The sequence below is a fragment of the Gymnoscopelus microlampas genome (genome assembly GCF_963454915.1).
Source record: "Gymnoscopelus microlampas genome assembly, chromosome: 10".
Taxonomy (NCBI): domain Eukaryota; kingdom Metazoa; phylum Chordata; class Actinopteri; order Myctophiformes; family Myctophidae; genus Gymnoscopelus; species Gymnoscopelus microlampas.
This window is the reverse complement of record NC_139947.1, coordinates 14,391,217-14,413,828: the sequence shown is the minus strand read 5'-3', so window position 1 is coordinate 14,413,828 and position 22,612 is coordinate 14,391,217. Positions and strand designations below refer to the sequence as shown.

The window sequence follows — 22,612 nt, the reverse complement described above, 5'->3', positions numbered from 1 at the left end:
CTGGATAATAACTGAATAATAACTGTATGAATAACTATAGAATAACTGTATAGAATCTATGTTGATTTTTTTCTCTTTTAGTTTCGTTTTGGTACTTGTGGGTGCGCACCTGGTGGGCACACAAACTGTGCTAGAACTAGACTAGGCTCAATTTTCTTTGCAGGTTGCAGATCCGGTTTACACAGGATACGGAAACGGGTGGTATGCTTGAATGTTAAAGTGTGTGCAAATTACCGGATACAGTAGGCGGGCTTTAGACCGGATCAGAGCACGGAGCACAGACAGTTATTATATAGACCAGGTTCACAGTTCATGCCGGCGGAAAGACTGCTGTAACGCGAGGTTAGCTGGTGGTACACAAATTATACAACTCGACTGCAGCGCTGCCATGTCTGCTTTTTATAAGCGACTTTGGGCTTGTTTTTCCTGTAAAGTTGCTCGTAAATATTGTTTTTGGGGCTTGTTTCTAAAGTGTAGTTGCTTTAACATTTGGGCTTGTTTCTAAATGTTGTTTGAACCAGTGGTTCTTAAACATTTTCATGTCAAGGACCTCCTATTAATGTATTTATTTTGTCCACAGACCATTCCCCCTATCTGAACATATTTTGTGCCAGGGCAGGGACACCCCTATTCAACATTTGTGTTGTTAAATGTTTTTTAAAAGTTCCAAAATTACCAATTCCCCCCCCCCCCCAAGATTTTTTTTTTTTTGGGGGCTTTTTTTTTTCAAATTGGGCTTGTTTTCATAGACCTGGTTGCTTGTTTCTCTCGCACAATCTGGCAACACGGCAGCTCAACCGAGTGACTTTAGTTTCCTGCAGTCTGCACAGCTCTTTAAACCCAGACATGAAAACATGAACATATACGATCTTCGCCAAGTTGGATTAAAATTCTTTGACTTTTTGAGAAGGACACATCGAGACGACATCACAAACAAGGATGAGCTCAAAGACATCTATAATCGTGATTTCAGGAACAAGAACAACAGGTGAGAATCAGATTGTTTTAGTTTCAGATTAAAGCTTAGGAGAAGATGTATCCTTGGATCAAGACCATCATAGATGTATTTTTTATCGAGTCTTGACTTTTACTTTCGTATCTACGATAGTCTTGACTAGCACCCCCCAGGTGCGTCCTGCATTTTCACCAGTAAAGCCCGTACTTCTCCGTACATGTACAAATATATATATTATATATGTATACATATATAAAAGGTTCTTACCCGGTTGCCCCAAATGTTAACTAGTCGTTGTGCAATTTATTAGTCAGTATTTGTCAATAAAGAAGTGTTTAATCCCGTCTGTGAAGGATTCTGTCGGAAGTTCCCTTTATTCCTCAATGGGGCGCATCCGGTGAACGCCGGAATTACACTCAATGTAAACAGGAAGTAAAAGAGGGGAAGGAAATAGTGTTCGGCCACAGACGGGATTAAAACACATCTCTATTGAGAAATACGGACTAATACATTGCACAAAGACTCCGAATGCTGAGTTAACATTTGTTGCAATCGGGTAAGCACCTTACATATATTATTTTGTACATGAACGGAGAAGTACGGGCACTGGAGAGTGCAAGCCAAGACTATCGTAGATACGAAAGTAAAAGTCAGACTCGATAAAATATATCTATAGTCTTCTTGATCCAAGGCTAGCGAAGACTAAACATTTGGGTGCTTGACTGCTTGTGTCAGTCAGTCCCTATAAAATATCCTTTATTTATTCTGTTTCAGGAATGGGGATCCAGGCTTTAGTAATGTTCTTTATGCTCTGAAATGCTCCTATAATGTCTACATCTACTCAGGGAAAGTTCTTTTCAACTCCCAGGTGAGCATCTTTTGTTTTAACAGCGGGCAACTCTCGGGCGATGCCGGGCAACATCGCCCAAAATATAAAGAAAGTCTATGAGAGCCGGCGATCGGGCGAAGTGGGCGGGGGGGCGATGAAAGATGGATTTTCTTTATCTTTTTGGACGATGTCGCCCAGTATCGCCCGCTGTTAAAACGCACCGTTATCAGCGCAACTCTTCGCGCTGATTCTTTATTTTTTCAAATGCAAGAAAATATGAATTAAAGGCACACGCTGTTGTAGATTATTAAATGGGTGATTCAGCAGTGGTGGAAAAAGTACTCACATTTTTTACTTGAGTAAAAGTATCAATACTGCAATGTAGAAATACTCTGTACAAGTGAAAGTCCGGAATTAAAATGTACTTGAGTAAAAGTATAAAAGTATTGGTATCAAGTGTACTTAAAGTACCCAAAGTAAAAGTAGGCTACTCATTTTGCAGAATGTCCCATTTGACTAGCCTGGTAAACCCTCCCTCCGGAAATCTCATTTCTATTTTCTCTCCTGAAATCAAATAGAAATGAGATGTCCGGAGGGAGGGTTTACCAGGCTACCATTTGACAGGTTTTCAAATGAATGAAACGCATTTGAAAATAGCTGATCTACAATTTGTGATGCAATCCGAGCTTGCATGTATATTATCAGCTATGTTCAAATGACCGAAATGTATACAGACAGTATACGTACTTAGTTACTTTACAAACCATTGGCAGTTCCCCGCCTCACATAGCAGGGTGCCTGTAGGGTGGTTCAGCTCTAGTTCCTGGTCTGCCCACCACGCAGAGTCTCGGTTCTATTTGTGATCTCTGTCACTGCAATAGTGACCCCTACAGGTTGGACAGGGCTCCTGTCAGCAACAGGTAGGTTGAACTAGGGCAGTGGTTTTCAACCCTTTTCATATCAAGATGACAATTAATCATCAACTAACATTTCATGATGGTGTCAGCCCTACCAATATCAGGACCAGTGGCGTCCCCCCAGGAACCCGCAGCGATTGGCTGCCCAGAATGGAGTGTCTCGGACCCCCAGACAGGTCACCTCCGCTGATGAACAGAACACAAGAGCAGTTCTGCCCCAAAGGAAACAGGCCCGCCTTCTTATGGACAAACTCAAGACTGACAGGTAAGAGGACAGTTCTCAAAGTGGTCCTTGAGGGGATTCCAGGGTGCAGCTAAATTAGTTAATATAGCATGAAAATCAGTTTAACCACTTCCGCCTATTTTATTCTTTGGATATTTGAAAATAGCTGATCTACAAGCTCACGACGTGTCGAAATGTGTCTTTTTATTTTATTCTTTTATCACAACTCTTTCATGTCAACCATGTTTCCAGGTCAAATCTGAGTTCTGCTGTTCATGCAATCACAAGCCTAGATATCTTACACACCTCAAAAGGACACTTTAGTGAAGTACCAGTACTGTACAGTAATGGTCTCATGTCATGTGAAATAGCAGTTACTAAAATGGTCTCATGGCGTATCCACAGGCCTCAGATGATCTCTGACAAACATGGTGTCAGCATCACCTCAGACCACGTGTTCGAGGACGGGAAGGTACTTCTAGGAGGTGTTGAAGGTCTTCTAGGAGTTGAAGAAGTGTACAAGGTCCGTGTCTGTAACACACAGTATCTGATAGAACACCAAGAAGAAGATTGTCTTCTATAGAGTTCCATTGAGTGACTGTCTATTTCTTCCCACTGTAACAGCATGTGGTACGTCTGTACGTCAACAACACTGGAGCACAACACGTGTATTTCACCAACTACAGTCCTCTACACTTCATAGAATATTTCATTCTGGAGGATGAGCGTAAAGTGACCCCAGCCAAACCGCATAAACTGAAACCAGGTGAGATTTTCTACTAACTGAATGTATTAGTTGTCCGGGGTCTATATACTAGGTTCACCCCGCCCCCGCCCCCCCCACCAAGTTCTCCTGAAAATAACTGATTGAGCTTGTAGATTTTCGCCAAATGTTTGCCCCAGAGTTGGAAGCACGACTTGTTTCTTAAAGGTAGGGTAAGTGATTTTCTTTGATTAAAATAAGTGTTAAATAGCTCTATATTCTGATAGTATGCATTGATAGAGAGTGTTTGTTCAGTAACAGGAGTCTCCATGTCTCTCCGGCTCTTTATTAAACGGAAAATGCATTTTCAGGTCAGGATACACATTTTATCCAATCAGGACAGAGAACTCAGTCAGGATACAGATTAAGCAAGTGAAATTGGAAGTGGTGACACAAATAAATGATCAGACAAAATTGAAACTGTAACGCTAAAAATGAAGCTAATCAATGGGTACTCTCTCCTGATTGGTTTAAATTTTGTCACCTACCTGAAACTGTATTTTCTGTTTATTAAAGAGCTATTAGAGAAAGGGAGACCCCTGTTACTGAACAAACACTTTACAGCAATGATTACTATCAGAATATAGTGCTTTAACCTTTTAACAAAAAAACTTCACTATCACAAACTATCACTTACCCTACCTTTAATAAACTCCCTGACTAACTCCCTGAGTGCCAGGATTGCCAGAATTATTTCAGAATTGATTCTGAAAAGTGCCAGAGTTTTTTTCACAGAAAACAAAAAGTGCTTAGGAAGCGAGATACAGCCTTTTTCAGTTCTAAGTTAAACAAGGAGTGGATGGAGCTGCACATCTTCAGATGATGATATCTTGGGTTCTGAACATGAGGCACTCAGTGAGTTAATCACTATAATGCTATAGACTGGATTCTTTTTTTTTTTTTTTTTTTCCCACGATTTTGTAACCCTATTTTTTACACCCAGTGCCAATTGTCTATGTAATCCTGGGCACTACCTTCCCTCTGCCAACCTAGGGAACCTAGGACCTAGACTGGATTCTTATAGTGATCTGTGTATCCAGATATCACAGATGAAAATGATTATTAATTATCTACAAATTCTGACTTTAACATGACTGCATATATATAATGTTATGGAATCTTTTATTCTTTTCTGTCCGCAGGTGATCGCTATGAAATCAAAGTGTCCTTCCGTACCACTTGGGTTGGTTACTATCCAGCCACCTTGGTTTTTGAGTTCAAAGCAGACCTGCCGGCCTCAAAACCCTTCCACATTGTGCGCTTTCTTGAGGCCAACTGTGTTACAGCTTTGGGAAAGGAGCTGGGGCCCGTGGCCCCCTATAAACCGGGCCTCAATGCTTGCATGATGATGATGGTAATAGAAGATGAGAGGAGCAAGATTGTGGACGGCGTGCGACCTGAGAGGTACACCATAAACTCCTGATTTTTACTACAAGTGGAGTGTAAATCTTCTCTAATATTGATGCATCACAAGTTTGTCTTTTAAAGCAAGATATCTTGCGCCGTTGCTCCATTGGTGAGAAGTTGATATTCCAAAAATTCAGCTTCCTCGTTGACTTGAGTGAAACGGCTTTGAAAGTCACTCTTTTAGCACATAAATGAACGCAAACAAAGCAGATTCTGCCAATATGGTGTAATGTCACAAAACCTAGTATGGCATTTAAAAAAAAAAAAAAAAAAATGTCAACTTCCTGTTGATTTTACGGTTTATTAAAGCATGACAAATACAACATAACATTAAGTGCAAATTCATCATTTAAGCCTTTAGGGGCCAATGTTTGTAGTGTAAAGATCCAGTAGGCTTCTCTTCTCTTTAATAGAAGGTCCATATCACCACCTCTAGGTGGCATCCGGATTTGTTCTAATCCCTGGAATCTGAAGGAGGAGGATATGTCGTGTTTTGCATCATTGAAATGAATAGCCACAGGATAATCGAGACCGTTCCTGCGCATTGAGCTCTTGTTCTCACTAATGCGTTGTTTACATTTTCTAGTTGTTTTACCAACATACGCTAGGCCACAGGGGCATTGAATCATGTAAATTACATGCGTGCTATCGCAGGTGATGACACTTCTAACAGGGAACTTTTTTCCTGTGTGTGGATGCCTAAAGTGGGTTAACTTGCACAATGAACACAGTGATAGTTTCCTTTTGGTAAGGGGCAAAGGCATGTTTGGATGGACTGTGCTGGTTTGTTTTGTGCAAAAAAGACATTAACAAGGTTGTCTCGGAGATTGCGGGCACATTTAAAAGCAAACAGAGCTGTACAAATACAAGCGAGATATAGACGACTGCATTTAACACACGGTCTACGACTGGGACAAGACTGAGGAAGAGGCTACCGTCGCCGGCTCCCTGCAACCAGCAGCACCACCTTTTACGCACCAGCCAGCGGAGCGCACAGCAGCCCATCTCAACCTCATCTCACCACCACCATAGAGAGGCAATGCAGTCCGACTGTGACTTCACCCAGGACAGCGATTCCAGCCAGCACTCCCACGAACAACCTTTTTTAGCAACTCAGGAGGTACAACGGCCGAAAAAGAAATGCAGGAGGGGGATTATTTACATTACATTACATTACAGTCATTTAGCAGACGCTTTTATCCAAAGCGACTTACAATAAGTGTATTCAACATAGGTAGGGAACGAAAACTACTAATCACCAGAAGTTTTAAGTACATTTCCTGCAAAAACAAGCAACCAAGAGTATACCTAGCGCTAAGGTAAAAGTGCAATATATCAGCTACCTACTTTCTTAAACAGATGAGACAAAAATGGCAAAATCAAATGAGCACGAGCTAAAACAAATAAGTGTATCGACTAAACAAGATCCAATAAAACAATACAAAAATAAAACAAGAGTTCGTACAACTAGTTAACAACAAGTAGGCCAGGCAAAGAGGAAGGATAGTGTTTCCTGAAGAGGTGGGTTTTCAGCCTGCGGCGAAAGATGGGCAGTGACTCTGCTGTCCTGACATCAGTGGGAAGTTCATTCCACCACTGTGGGGCCAGAACAGAAAAAAGTCGTGACCGTGTCGATCGACCAGAAGGACCGTATTTAACTTACTTATTATCTAAGGGCCTATCCTTTGTCCCTAAAAAACGCATAAATGTGTTTGGCCTTAAAGTTGATTTGTTCAAGTGTTTTAGACAGATCAAACTGAGACATTTCTTTAATCACAGTGATACCGTGACAAGTGTGCCCTCGTCCTTTAGACCGAAAAGCAGATTCAGTCCTAACGTCTCAAACGCTTGTAACATTATGCACACTGTAACTCAGCCTTATCGTGTCTCCTATAATTTATTACCTACAGAGAAAACGGTACCGGTACATTAATGTTTTTTGGCTTTTCCAGGGTAATGTGGATGAACTAAAAGATTTTCTGAGACTGTTGAATAGTTTTGACTGTAATTTGCTATTTGCAATGGACCGCAGCACAGACAAAGTACATTTTCTAGACATTTGGGGTCATGAAAGGCAATGGAGGTTTATTCACAAACATTATACAGGAAGGAGACTTATAGAAATACACTCCTTTTGGCCACCAGTTTCCACCCTACACCACTGAAAAAGCGCCTCCCCAAAAGCCAATTCTATAGATGAAGACGGGTCTGTCATTCTACCGAAGACTTTTGTGAGAAAGCCTCAGAAATGCGAGATTAGTGCAGCGAGGCTACCCGACCACTTGTGTGGATCAAGCGATCAAGCGCTCCACAAACCTCATTCTGAACCGATAACCACCAGTAATGAGAACACAAAGAAAAAGAACATTTCAGTCACCTGTATCACAACTTATTCCCCTCACTCGCAAGCAACAAATGAGTCTTCAAAAAACACTGGCACATTTTACAGTCAGACCCCGAACTAACCACTGCCTTTCGTGATCCTCCTCTGTTTGTTTTTAAACGTGACTGCAATCTCGGAGACAACCTTGTTCATGCCTATTTTGCACAAAACAAAGCAGCACAGTCCATCCAAACACGCCTTTGCCCCTTACCGAAAGGAAACTATCGCTGTGGTCATTGTGCGCAGTGTAATAACACTACTAAGTTAGACATCCACACACGGGAAAAAAGTTCTCTATTAGAGGTATCATCACCTGCGATAGCACCCATGTAATTTACATGCTTCAATGCCCCTGTGGCCTATTCATTTCAATGATGCAAAACACGACATATCCTCCTTTAGATTCCAGGGATGGAACAAATCCGGATGCCACCTAGAGGTGGTGATATGGAGCTTAAATTAAAGAGAAGAGAAGCCTACTGGATCTTTACACTACAAACAGCCCCTAAAGGCTTAAATGATGAATTTGCACTTAATGTTATGCTGTGATTTGTCATGCTTTAATTGGATGGTTGAATAAAGAAGATTTTTTTTTGCAAGTTCCAGACAGTGTGCGGGCAAATAAAATGCTGCATAGTTTCACTCTGCAATGTAAGTCAATGAGGAGGTTATCTTTGGAATATTCCTTTCTAATCAAAGGAGCAACGGAGCAAGATATTTTTTATAATATTTGGAGTTACTGCAAGGTAACTACACCCCCCAAACCTCTGCCAAAGTGTCATTGTGCTGTGAATGTTCTTCTGTAAACAGAGTGCCAGAGTTGCGCCTCAACACAGTGGTTCCTCTGAAGCCGTATGAGATTCCACCTTTCATGAACCCGCTGGTCCGTAAACTGAAGGACTCCAAGTCTGTCCGTGATTCAAGGTAAATGTAACACATCATGCTGGATTAACTGCACAGATAAAACATTCAACAATCAATGAGTACATTCAGTACAATTCATACTGAATCATTTGGCAGTGGTGTAAAGTAACTAAGTACATTTACTCAAGTACTGTACTTTTACATTTTGAGGTACTTTTACTTTACTGGAGTATTTCCAATTGTCTACTTTTACTTTTACTCCACTACATCTCAGAGGCAAATATTGTACTTTTACTCCACTACAATTATTTGAAAACTTTAGTTACTAGTTACTTGATATAAATTATTACAATTATAAAACATACATTAACCACTTAAGCCCCAATTTATACCTAGGCTATTTGAAAATAGCAGATCTGCAATACAAGCTCACAGCGAGTCGCATCGTGATTCGTGACGTGTTGTGAGCTTGTATTGTAGAGATTGTAGATCTGCTATTTTCAAACGTTTTAGTACTTTTACTTTTGGTGCTTTAAGTACATTTTGATACCAATGCTTTTGTACTTTTGAATGTAAATTTTGAATTCCGGACTTTTACTTGTAATAGAGTACTTCTACTTTGCAGTATTGATACTTTTACTTAAGTAAAACATTTGAGTACTTTTTCCACCACTGCTATTAGAAAGGCACTATACTGTAGAGTAATATGTATTTTTACATTACAGTAGGTAATTCATTATGTAGCACACTGCATGCATTCTTTAATCTTTGTAGAAAGTCCTTGTTAAAGCACTATTTCATACTTTGTCATCGATGTACCGCGATGTAGCGCTGTGTAAACTTGTACATCTTTGACCGATTAAGACCGGGAACACATCTGTGTCACTTTAGATTTCTTTGGCAATTCAAAAATAGCAGATATACAAGCTCATAGTGCAGCACTATGAGCTTGTAGATCTGGTATTTAAAAAAAATCCTTAACATTTGTGTAAATCTTTGAATAAATATATTTTTAAAGCAAACATTGTAACTCAAATCTTTGCTTCTGGGGGATTCTACAAATGTCTTCTAAATCCTAACAGTTTATTAAAAAAAACTTTGTTGCTATAATATCTTCTAATAGGCTTCTCAAACCTTTTTCATGTGAAGGGCCCCCAAAATTATTGTATTTGGCCGAGGACCCCCCATCTCAAAATATGTTGTTCCAGGGACCCCCCAGAAGCAAAGATTTGTGTTACAAATGTTTGCTTAAAAAAATATATATATATATATTAAAAGATTTACACACATTTTCAAGATTTTTCAAAAAATAGCAGATCTAGATATGCTATTTTTGAATAGCCAAAAAAAAATCTAAAAATGACACGGACGTGTTCCCGGTCTTAAAGGGTTAAAAACTAAAACATCTTTGATATGCCCACCATAGGGACCGCAATGTGGAAGCGCTTAAGAGTCCACTGAACGAGGATAACTACTGCAAGAAGCTCCAGCTGATGTTGTACCTAGAGGAGATTCAGATGCTGGTGGACATCAGGAAATACAACATCCCCAACAACGACAAACAATACGCCTCCATGGTCCGAGACAGAGGCAACGGAAGACTTCTCGTTCTGGAGGTTAATTTTAGTTAAATTAGATCTGCTATTTTCAAATAGCCTATGTATAAAATAAGGATAAAGTGGTTAATGTGTCTCTTATAATATAATGATTCATATCTGCAAAGTAACTAGTAACTAAAGTTTTTGTAGCGGAGTAAAAGTACAATATTTGCCTCTGAGATGTAGTGGAGTAAAAGTATTGAAAATTGGAAATACTCCAGTAAAGTAAAAATACCGACAGACAGACACTCACTCATTCTTGCTCTCTGTCAGGTGCCAGGTGTGTGTGAGAACCGTCCGTCGGTGCTGTGTGGCGATGTGCTGCTGGTTTCCCTAAAAGGGGAGAGAGGGGTTAAATACCGTGGCTACGTCCACAACGTGGAGCTGGACAAAATCAAACTGGGCTTCGACAAAAAGTAAGCAATGTATAGTACTGGTAGTCTGATGTACTTTGGTATTTTGTATTACTATTGTTGCTCTTCTTATTGAATTTTTACTTTTGTTGTTATTGCTGCTACAATGTTGTACCAAAGACTTTTACTCTTGCGTACTCTTATGTAAGATGTAACAATACAAATCTTGAATTAGTATGAATTGGTATATATTTTTTCTACATTTTTATCCCACGATTTTTGTAACCCATTTTTTCACCCAGTGCCAATAGCCTAAGCTTTAATCCTGGGCGTTACTCTCCCTCTGCCAGACTGGGGAGAGCCCCGAACTGAGCTCATGCCTCCTTCAATGCATGAGGAGCTAGCAAGCCTCTTCTTATCACCTGACAGGGGTGTTCTCTTTGACACGCGATTCTTCTTCCTGCTCTCCCTCTCCCTGCCGCCCCCCCCCCCCCCCCCCCCACAAAAAAGGGAAATAAATGGGGCTTGCGCAAAAATGGATTTCGCCCACTTCTTTACACCTGTAAAAACCAGTGATGTGACAATAAAGTCGTTTTTTTTCATTCTTTGAAGCTCATCCAGTGTGTTTGTGTGAATTTTGGGACTGCAGGTTGCTGGATGTCTTCGTAGAAGACATGAAGTTCAGTGTGGAGTTCATCCCCAGCCGTCTGCTCATGCGCATCAATCACAGAGCAGTAGAGCTGTGTTTTATGGCTAAACACAGCCTGGGGAAGGTGCTGTTCCCTGCCGCTCCCTCCTCCCCACACCAGGGGGAGCTACAGCTACCCACACTGAGGTCAGTCATTCTAGCCACTAGTCATCCACTCATTGTCTCCGCCAGGCCGAAGGCATGGCGAGAGAGTATGTTTTCGCCCCTGTCCGTCCGTGTGTTACCACCAAATCTCCGGCACCGTTGGCCCGGTCGCTCCGAAACTGTGCACACACATTCCCTGGATGCCAATTCAGAACCTCTGCCTCAGATTTTTCACATGGGCCTGTTATTGTGCCACCTGGAGGCAGATTTATTGCAAAACCCATTTTTGAGCCGTGTAGCCGCTCCTATAAGTGGGTTTGGGACCCATCCTGTTGATTTTGCCATTTTTAGTAGAAAATCCGGACTGGATCCGCGGATCCGGATTCAGATCTTCAAATAGTAAAATCAACAGGAAGTTGACATTTTTATCAAAAAAACAACAGTACTGGGTTTGGTGATGCGGGTGCAATACGTTAGTCCGACAGCGCATTCCTCCGACAGCGCAGTGCTCCGACATTAAACAGTAAACCCGAACCAAACCCGCACCCTAACCCTAACCGCACGCGGATGCCACATAGTCGGAGAAAAGGTCTGTCGGATTAACGCATGCCTCCCTGGTGATGCTCTATATTGTCTGAATCAACTTTGTTTGGGATCATTTACGTGCTGAAAGAGTGACTTTGAGAGCTGTTTTACCGTACAATGTAAGTCAATGAGGAGCATATTTTGAATTATCAATTTCTAATCAATGGAGCAATTATTTTTGATTTCTTGCCCACCTTTGGAATTACATCATGGCAAGGTAACTACACAACCCAAACCTCTACCAAAGTGGTCTTACCCTTTAAGTACAGTACTTGAGTAAATGTGCTTAGTTACTTTACACCACTGCTTGCAACGCATTGTGAGCTTGTAGAGGGGAAATACCAGTGGACCTAGTACAGAACCCTGGGGGACTCTTGTCAACTTAAGTGCATAGGGTTTAAGTGGTTTTAAAGCCAACTTCATTGAACACTCATTTATACCACATGGTTGTACCTTTCTCTCTGTAGACTGTTTGACAAACAGCTGGAGAAGAACCCAGAGCAGTACACGGCTGTAAAACACATCGTGGCTGGATCTTCTAAACCAGCTCCTTACCTGCTGTTTGGACCACCTGGCACAGGTATACTGGAGGAAGTGTTATTGTCTTGATTGCGGTTTGCTTGGTATTTAAAGGTGCTGTAAGTGATATTTCTTTACTTAAGACAAAACACTTTTTTTTATGGGGTTAAAGTTAACCCATTCAAACCGGGAACATATCCGTGTAACCACTTTATCCATATTTTATACCGTGGCTATTCAAAAATACCAGATATACAAGCTCATAGCGCGGCACGGGGGGGGGGGGGGGGGGCCTTGACATGAAAAGGTTTTTAAGCACCACCGATATAGCAACATACGTTTTTTCAGAAAACTGTTTAGAAGATTTAGAAGACATTTGTAGAATCCCCAGAAGCAAAGATTTGAAATGTTCGCTTTAAAAATATATATATTCAAATATGTGCACAAATGTTCACGATTTTTCAAAAATAGCAGATCTACAAGCTCATAGCGCGGCACTCGTTGCTGAGACTATTCATTTTTTTATGCATAGTCCGAGTTGACGTCACCACAGGAAAATCAAATGAGCAAGAGCTAAAACAAATAAGTGCATCAAATAAACAAGATCCAATAAAACAAGAGCTCGTACAAATAATTGACAACAAGCTATTCTATTCAAGCTACCAGTATTCAAAACATATTTTAAACAATACCATTTGTACCTACTTTAAACCTGTGTAATATGTATTGGCCAGTGCAGCAGTATTTCAAGTACTTTGGACATCCTACCAACTGACTCTTTCACCACAGAGAAAATAAAACCAAACTTAAATGTGTGTGTGTGTGTGTGTGTGTGTGTGTGTGTGTGTGTGTGTGTGTGTGTGTGTGTGTGTGTGTGTGTGTGTGTGTGTGTGTGCGTGCGTGCGTGCGTGCGTGCGTGTGTTGGTCAGGTAAAACGGTGACTGTGGTTGAGGCCATCAAACAGATCCAGCAGACCCAGGGTTCCTGCCACATCCTGGCATGTGCTCCGTGCAACAGTGCCACTGACCTCCTCTGTAAGAAGATAGTGCAACACGTGGACAAACACAAGGTGTACCGCATGTACGCCAGGAGCTGCTACCCCAACGATGTTCCTGACTGTCTACTGGTCAGTAACTGACACGTCTGTCCCTCTTAGTTTCTAATTAATGGCAGGATAAGTGATTCTCTTTGGTTAAAATAAGTGTTAAATAGCTCCATATTCTGATAGTACTCATTGAGTGTTTGTTCAGTAACAGGAGTCTCCATCTCTCTCCAGCTCTTTATTAGAAAATGCATTTTGAGGTCGGGATACCAATTTTATCCAATCAGGATAGAGAACCCAGTCAGGAGGGATACAGATTAAACAATTGAAATTGATGATGACACAAATACATGAGCAGACACAATTGGAACTGGAACACTATAAAATGAAGCTGATAAATGGGTACTCTCTCCTGATTGGCTGAAATGTCACTTACCCTACCTTTTAACTAATTATGTCATGTATTTACAGCCTGATGATGTATTTTCACAGGATTGCTGTAACCTGAAAGGAGGCTTGTTCGTGATTCCCTCTAAAGAAGAACTGATGAAGTACAAGATCATCGTCACCACACTGTTTACTGCTGGAAGGTAGCTAGTGCTATCGTACATGCTAACATATACACATCATACCCAGGTTCGAGCCCCCCAGCAAAATGTGTCTCGCAAGACGAGATTTCACAAAAAAGAAAGAGAAAGAAGAAAAAGGCTAGTCCAAAATTCTCCTTTAACCTATAAATGCAGGTGGTAGAGAGACGCTTAACCCCTAACTGCTCGCGATGCAACATTTAAACTATTTGTTGTACGACAAAATATATATAGGTTAAGCAGGTGAAATCTAGTTAAGTCTAATGTGTTTGTATTCCGTTGTGTAGGCTGGTTACGGGAGGGATATTAATGTATTTATATTCCATAGTGTAGGCTGGTTACAGAAGGTGATATTATTGTCTAATAATAATGTGTTTGTATTCCCTTGTGTAGGCTGGTTGCAGGAGGGATACCTAAAGGTCATTTCACGCATGTGTTTGTGGACGAGGCAGGACATGCGGTGGAGCCTGAATGCATCATCCCAATGGCAGGTAGGGTTGCAACAGTTAATCAAACTAATCCATTTAATCGATTATAATAGATAATTGATACAAATGTTCATGTGCTGCAGCTGTATTGATCCTGTATCTGCTCATGTCTATGATCCATGGAACACAGGGCTACTCAATGCAGACTCTGGTCAGGTGGTCCTGGCGGGAGACCCCAAGCAACTCGGACCTATCCTCAGATCTCCACTGGCACTCAAATTTGGCCTGGGTAGGAACTGCAGCACCCCCACCCACACGTTATGGTCGTGCACTTTTTCCCAAACACTTGGTCGGGACCCATTTGTGGATCGCGGACACATTTTTGTGGGTCGCGAGTAAATATCCCTTTTTTGTTTCCTACATTGTCGGTTCTCAAAGTGGGGTCCGGGGACCCTCAGGGGTCCTTGGGGGTGTGTTCTAGGGGGTCCCCAGCAAAATGTGTTAATATAGCGTCACAATGATTTTAACCACTTTAACCTTTTATACTTTGGCATTTCTTTTTAAAATCGTGCAAATCTGTGCAAATCTTTAAATATATATATACTGTATATATATATATGATTTTAAGTGAACATTTCTAAGTTACTCAAATGTTTGCTTCTGGGGGTCCCTGGAACAACATATTTTGACATGGGGGTCCGCGGCCAAATACATATCATTTGAGACATGAAAAGGTTTGAGAACCACTGTCCAACATTTTGTTTTTAATTATTATTTCAAAAAATATCACAAAATGTCCCACATTTTGTTTTTCATAATAATTTCATAATAAATAAATACAAAAATCAAAGGCATTTCATAAATTAGAAAAAGAAAACGTAAGAAGTAGTGAAAAAATAATTTGATACGTATTTTCCACGGCCCCCCAAGATTTTGCGCCAGGGACCCCCATAAGAGAAGATTTATCAAGATTTGTCAAGGTGTTTCCAAAAATAGAAATGTATAAAGAATTTCAAATAGCCGGGAAAAAAAAGTGTTTAAACTGTTCCTCATTTTGCTGGGGACCCCCTGGAACCCTCACACGGACCCCTGTGAACAAGCCCCTTTGTTTGTGGCCACCCCTCCCTTTTCCTGTAAATATAGTATCTTTTGCTGCTACTGGAGCTTTTACCAATATATAATATGTTGTATGTCTGAAATTAGTACAATGGACCAATGGAATGGGAACAAGACCCTCTGGGCTTTTTGTGTCATCCTTTTAGCAGAGCTTTTTTGATGGTACTGCCGTACTGTTATCAGACAATAATAATTAATAACGTAATCAATCAATCAATCAATCAATCAAATAATCAATCAAATGGGGGACCTCACTTAAAGAACCAGTGCTGTACACACTATCTTCCTGCTCAATGTGCAGATGTTTGTTCTTCCATCTGCAGGCGTCTCCTTGTTGGAGCGTTTGATGAACACCACAGATGTCTCTCTGTACCAGAAGAACCAAGAGGGGAGGTTCAACAGCCGTTATGTCACCAAACTGCTGAATAACTACAGGTTCATTAACAATAATAATGATAATGATAATGGTAGCGTTTATCATGACAGAAAGGATGTATTATTTGGTGCACGGGTGGCACAGTGGTAAAGTCCCTGCCCACCACCACGGACGTTGTGGGTTCGAATCCACCGTGGTGCATCCGGCTTTGTCGGGCGTCTATGTGAACACAATTGGCCCGTGTTCTGGGGGAGGGAAGCCGGACGGGGAGGGTGATACTGGTTATTGCACGTAATCCTGGGACCTGTCAGCGGGGAGTGTTGGGCGGTAGGAGTAGGACGAAGGCCCTACGTCCTCCCGGTGGGGGCTCCTCACTGGTAGGTGAGTCAGTAAGATACAACAGCAGTGACACAGCAATGTGTGTAGTGAGGAATTATTTGGCACAACGACTAAATTGGGGAGAAAAAGGGGGTACAAAGTAATTGGCTACTTGTCATAATTACGTTTGATGTCTTGCTGTGGCAGGTCCCATCCTGCCATTCTGAAGATTCCCAATGAACTGTTCTATGATGGAGATCTCCAAGCATGTGCTGACGAGGTGGTACGCGACTCCTACTGCAGATGGGAATACCTGCCCAAAAAGGTAACATTTATACATACGCACACACACACTTACAATTTACAATTTAGGCATTAGTGTGACACAAATAAGGGGGGGGCTTGAACCTTTGGGGAAGGCTAGTGTGCGTTGTTCTTCTCATTCATCTTGATGCAGTTTAAAGCACGCCAATGTTGGCCAGCTAAGTCGTTTCACAGACAAGGGGGGGGGGGGGGTTCTGGGTTAGCAATGCTCCTTAAATAAAATTGGGGGAGCCATTGCTTCGATTGCTCCATTGATTGAAAAAACACCTTGGTGGATACACATTACATTACAGTCATTTAGCTGAGGCTTTTATCCAAAGTGACTGACAATAAGTGCATTCAACATAGGTAGGGAACAAAACTACTAATCACCAGAAGTATTAAGTGTATTCTCTTCTAAAACAAGCAACTAAGAGTACTTAGCGCTAAGGTAAAAGTGCAATATATCAGCTACCTACTTTCATAAACAGATGAGACAAAATAGGAAAATCAAATGAGCAAGAGCTAAAACAAATAAGTATCGAATAAACAAGATCCAATAAGACATGAGCTCGTACAACTAATTAACACAGCCTAAGAATGTACATACAGAGTTTCTACTTACCTAAAGTAAGACTGTCAGTCCTACGACCCAAAATAATAGATTTTCAAGTGAAAAACGTGACGCGACTGCGAGCGTCACCATTGTACAACCAAAGTATGAAATAGGCTTCATTGTCTCTGTAGGCTTTATCCTCTAAGAAGTTCCCGGTGATCTTCCACGGGGTGACGGGCGTAGATGCGCGTGAGGCCAGCAGTCCTTCATACTTCAACGTAGCGGAGGTGGAGCTGCTGGTGGACTACCTGAAGAAACTCCTGCGGACACAGGGCAAGAAGGGCCTGTCCAGAATCCAACCCAAAGACATTGGCATCATTGCCCCCTACAGGAAACAGGTGGGGAATACACCTCCGTTGCCTTTTCATACCACAGTTCACTTTATCCTTCTAGACTAGAGCAATGGTTCTCAACCTGTGGAACGGGGCCCACTGTTGAGCCGTGAGGATATTGCAAGTGGGCCCCCAAATTATTTAGCAAGACACTAAGACTTTTTTGATAACATAACATCGATATTAAACACACCGCTGTGATGGAATCTACTTATTCATGTGTGTGGATGAGGTGGAAAATGATTCAAATGTAGAATGAAATAATGAGGTGTTTTCTGGGAATGCTGCTCATGTAGGTGCAGAAGATCCGAAAGGCCCTTAAGAAGGTGGAGGCGAACCTTAATGTGGAGAACATGGATGAACTGAAGGTACAAGGACTGAAATGGAACTCATTACAGGTCACATGAAATATATCAGCCATTTGGCGGTTCAGAAATAGATTTTTACGTGTGTGTGTGTGTGTGTGTGTCCAGGTGGGTTCGGTAGAAGAGTTTCAAGGTCAAGAGAGGATGGTCATTCTGGTGTCTACAGTTCGCAGCAGCGCAAAGTATATGGAGTTTGACACGCGTTTCTCCCTGGGCTTTGTGAAGAATGAGAAGGTAGCTTGTAGAAATAAAAACAAAAAAAAATCCTGGGTGTTCATTTAACTCAAATGTTACCAAATTGATAAATGATCACTGAGGATTTGCCTGTGTATCTTGACACATTTTTCTTTTCCTGTGTCAGAGGTTCAATGTGGCGATGACTCGAGCCAAGGCCCTGCTGATTGTGGTGGGAAACCCTGTAGTGCTGAAAACAGACCCTACATGGGGCAGGTGAGTGTAACAATGTCAGCAGCTCCATATACAGTATACAGCATCGTTGCAAAATGTTGTTCATATTTAAAGGTACGGTAAGTGATATGTTTTGGTTAAAACAAACATTTTTTTGTTAAAAAGTTAAATATATATTATATTATAAATATTTATATATATTCTGATAGCAAGCATTGCTATAGTGTTTGTTCAGTAACAGGGGTAACATGTCTCTCCAGCTCTTTATCAAACAGAAAATATTTTTTCAGGTGGGTGACACAATTTCAGCCAATCAGGAGAGAGTACCCATTTATCAGCTTCATTTTTATATTGTTCCAGTAGCCAATTTTGTCTGCTCATTTCTTTGTGTCATGAGTGTGATCGCTTCCAATTTCTCTTGTTTAATCTGTATCCTGACTGAGTTATCTATCCTGATTGGATAAAAGTTATTAAACAGAAAATGCATTTTCTGTTTAATAACTGTTAATAACTTTTCTGTTAATGAACAAACAACTCTATGGCAATCAGAATATAGAGCTGTGTAACACTTATTTTAATCAAAGATTCTATGATTCTAAATTCAGGGTCCCCACACATTTTTAGCAATGAATTTCCAAAACTTTTCCAGAATATTTAGCCTAATTTCCAGGCCTATATAACAATCATTCGGCGCAATAATGTGTCTCTTACTCCTATGTAGAATGCCCAAAGATAGGCAGTGTAGCAAAAATAAAGTTTGAGACATACATTAGGCTGCCGTCACACAGCCCGTTCGGCGAAAAACTACTTAAGTTACATATTTCGTGTAATATTATTCATGTTTATGAAAATGTTTTGTTTTAACAAAATCAATAGCCAAAAACAATGCATAGCCAAATATTTTTCCAGGACCCTTGATAAATTCCAGGACCTTTGATGAAGTTTGATCAATTTCAAACCTTTTCCAGTACTGGATTTTTTTTTTTTTAATTTCAAAATATTTCCAGGAATTTCATGACCGTGGGGACCCTGTAAATTGTCTTTCCGACCGTGTCTTACCTAATCTCCCGGTCTCCCCTAATCTCACACACACACACACACACACACACACACACACACACACACACACACACACACACACACACACACACACACACACACACACACACACACACACACACACACACACACACAGGTTTATCCAGTACTGTAAAGATGGAGGAGGCTACACCGGTTTCTCTGACACAGACGATGAGGTGGAGAACAGAATGGCCAAACTTTTCCTCAACATGGAGATTAATGGTGATGGTGAGTGTTAAACAAAAAAACTCACGTTCATAAAAAAGGAATTATGTGTTCCCCTCTATCGGATACAAATTTAGAAGAGACGCATGCACGCACACACATACACACTTTTCATGTGAATCAATATTATTTTAAAATGACTAACTGTAATTCTTTCTTCCTCCTTTCCCTAACTCTCTCTCGCCCCCCAGTGGAGACTGAGGAGAGTGCAGTACAGCAGCATCTGGAGCCAGAGTGGAGGAATGACCTGTGAAACTGAACGACATGTGAGCTGAATGACCTGTGACCCCTGGAATGAGCTGTGTACTGAACAACATGTGACCTCTCAGACTTGTTGTCATATATGTTGGAGACCATTTGGTTGCTTCTCATGTATACGTGTGGAGAAAAAAAACAACTGTTTCTTTGTAATAGTTTACAATTCAGGTCAGGTCATGAGGAGCAGCTTGTACCTGGTGAACTAAAATTCAAACTATGAATGTTTTATTTTTGCTGTCAGACAGAGACCTTGTATCTCCATATTTAAACTTTAACAAAAAATGTTTTATTAATGGCCTTCTTTGTCGTACAACAGTGTCGCAATAGTAGCTAAAATAGCCAATCTACAAGTTTGTATCTTGTTGGTCGGCTATTTCTGAACATCTTTGAAATGAAAGTGGTGGGTTTTATAAAAAGAGCTTGTAACTAAAATATTAACTACATTGGATCCATTGGAACACAGGTTATTTTTTCCTATTCCTGAAAATATATTTTTTTTGGGGGGGGGGGGGGGTCAAGGTTTCCATCTGACAGTGACAATATACTTTTTAATGCCGACTTCAGGTATTTGAGCAGAACCAAAGACATTTAACCATAAACATAGTGCTGCACCATTTATGGTTAAAATGATAATCCCTGGCCCGATCGGCTGGCGTAGCGGTCCGGCACCTAGGCTGCTAATGACAGCCTGACAGTGTGTCGTGGGTTCGAATCCCGATCCTGACGACATTTGCTGCCTGTCACTCCCCATCTATCTCTCCCCCCATTTCCTGTCAGTCTACTGTATACTATCACATTTTTAAAAGGGCAGAAAAAGCCCAAAAGATAATCCCCAATACTTAATATCTTAATCACAATTATTAATAATGATGCTTTGTGGTAGAAAATATAGTTTTTGTATGTTTTTTATCTAAAAGGTTTATTTTCTTACCGTCTTTGTTACTCATTCGGTGCCATATCTTTGTAATGACAAAATGTCATTTTATTGTGCCTGATTGGGAGATTTTATATTTACATATTTTTATTGGAGAGATGGATGTATAATCTTCTGGCTAATTACAGAACCTTTCTCCACACTGCTGTCCGTGTGTGGAACATTCTTCCCGAGCATGTATGACCCATCACAGACACTGGTCTTCTCCTGACCATCCCTCACATTGACTTTTGAGTTGCAGTGAACCGTATGATTGGCCAAATGGATATATTATCTGACTTGGCTATTGTTCACGATTGCATCCAATTAAAAAAATAACTGTTGTGTAATGGACAGGAACAACAGCTGACCAAATAATGTGCTTGAATTAATTGACAAAGTTTCATAATTAAGCTTATTGTAAAACATAAAATCACTTTCTGATTATTTTCAATAATAAATAAATAAATTGCGCAGCCCTAAGTGAACAGATTCCGATTCAGAGTAAACCACATTGTGTGCTGCCTTTAATTTGAGCACCAGCATTTTAATGTAAAACTGAGCAGCCATTAATCAATTCAAATGAAATTTCATCCATGATTATTTTAGCCACCGGCTTTCTGCAGTTCAGTGTTTCTCTGAAAGTCATCATGAATAAATTGAAAATGAGATTCCAACAAAATCACTTGTTTCTTGTCCTGACTTAGTCTCTACGTATTATGTGTTAATTACGCCAACATACAACATTACAACATAACTGAACAAATACAAACTTGTAGTTTCAATGGTGTACTATGCGCGCGAGTTTGATACTAACTGTTGTATGCACATTATTGCATATCCATAAAACTTTTCAATTCTAACTTAACCAACTTTATATTGTATTTGGTCATGCATGTGAATACATAGATAATGTGCAATAATATAATTTCTCTAATGAAGTCACACAGCCACTGTAACATTTTGAGCTCTGATACTGAAATAACATTATCAAATATAACATTATCAAAACATTATCAAAACATCTATATGTTTTGTTATGCATTGTTAGGTGAGCCGTTGTTTCAGTATCAGAATCTACCCAGTAGATTCTAATAACAAATTCCAGACATGCCATCCCAGTCATTAAACCCACACTGTGTTTATTAACTGCACAAGTGTGTGCCCACCCACATGCCTGCTTTTTAGGTGGACGCAAGGCCACAAATCATCCTGCTCTCATGTCACTCTCTGATTTTGAGGCTTTGTTCAGACTGCAAGCAAATCCAATTTGTTTCTCAAATCTGCTATTCAGGACTGACTGTCTAGTCTACACTGTTAGTTGCAAGAGATCAGATGGAGAGCACCCGTCCTTGGTTCTGGTGACTGGTATTAGCCTTCTAATACGTGAGGGGTCACCTCACACATTAGACGCGTGAGGTGACGCGTCCTTGGTTCAGTAACCAGAACCAAGGACGGGTGTTTTCAATGAATCTAACATGGTTAAAATGTTTGAAGTTACAATGGGTTTATATAGGAAGGGGGCGTGTCTGATAAAATGAATATCAAGTATCTAAATACTGAATCAAGTAACTTAAAAACTACCCAGGGTGTTCTCAAAAGCCAGAATAGACCTCAAAATGTCCCCAAACATGTTTGAAAGTGAAATGTCCCTTTAAGACTGTACTTCGGTAGCCTTACCTTAATCAGCTTTAACATGCTCTAAGTAAAGCAAGCAGATTCTCACCACTTAATTCCTGTGCTACAGAGGCTCCTCCGTTGGACAAAATTATTAGAACTTGAATGAAGTCAATTGAAGCGTCGCATTACATCCACTCATGACACAAATAGAACTGCTGCGTCATTATCAGACATTATCCTTAAAGGTGTGATAATACTTTTATCATGACTAGTCACAGGCCTATACAACCCCATACACAACATACCATAACACAATATGCTGCAGATGACAGTGTAATGCAATAGTTTTGTTTTCTTCGGCGGTACTGTGCTCATCGTTTACATTGTATTTTTGTTGAGGAGTGGGAACTAACATTCATGATAATAAGATTAGTGT

General features: G+C 40.6%; 1 protein-coding gene across 1 annotated transcript; it reads left to right on the top strand.

Moving 5' to 3' along the window:
* Positions 1-792: 792 nt before the first annotated feature.
* LOC311052845 (putative helicase mov-10-B.1) lies at positions 793-21,228 on the top strand. Its single transcript, XM_084068071.1, has 23 exons — positions 793-988; positions 1,730-1,823; positions 2,791-2,966; positions 3,330-3,447; positions 3,549-3,690; positions 4,830-5,091; positions 8,288-8,401; positions 9,768-9,957; positions 10,213-10,355; positions 10,942-11,127; positions 12,138-12,250; positions 13,119-13,315; positions 13,724-13,821; positions 14,212-14,309; positions 14,437-14,535; positions 15,686-15,797; positions 16,264-16,381; positions 17,107-17,313; positions 17,604-17,675; positions 17,781-17,906; positions 18,034-18,122; positions 19,276-19,388; positions 19,577-21,228. The coding sequence occupies exons 1-23, from the start codon at positions 855-857 to the stop codon at positions 19,636-19,638; spliced, it is 3,063 nt and encodes a 1,020-aa protein (XP_083924197.1). The 5' UTR covers positions 793-854; the 3' UTR covers positions 19,639-21,228.
* The last annotated feature ends 1,384 nt before the right edge of the window (positions 21,229-22,612 follow it).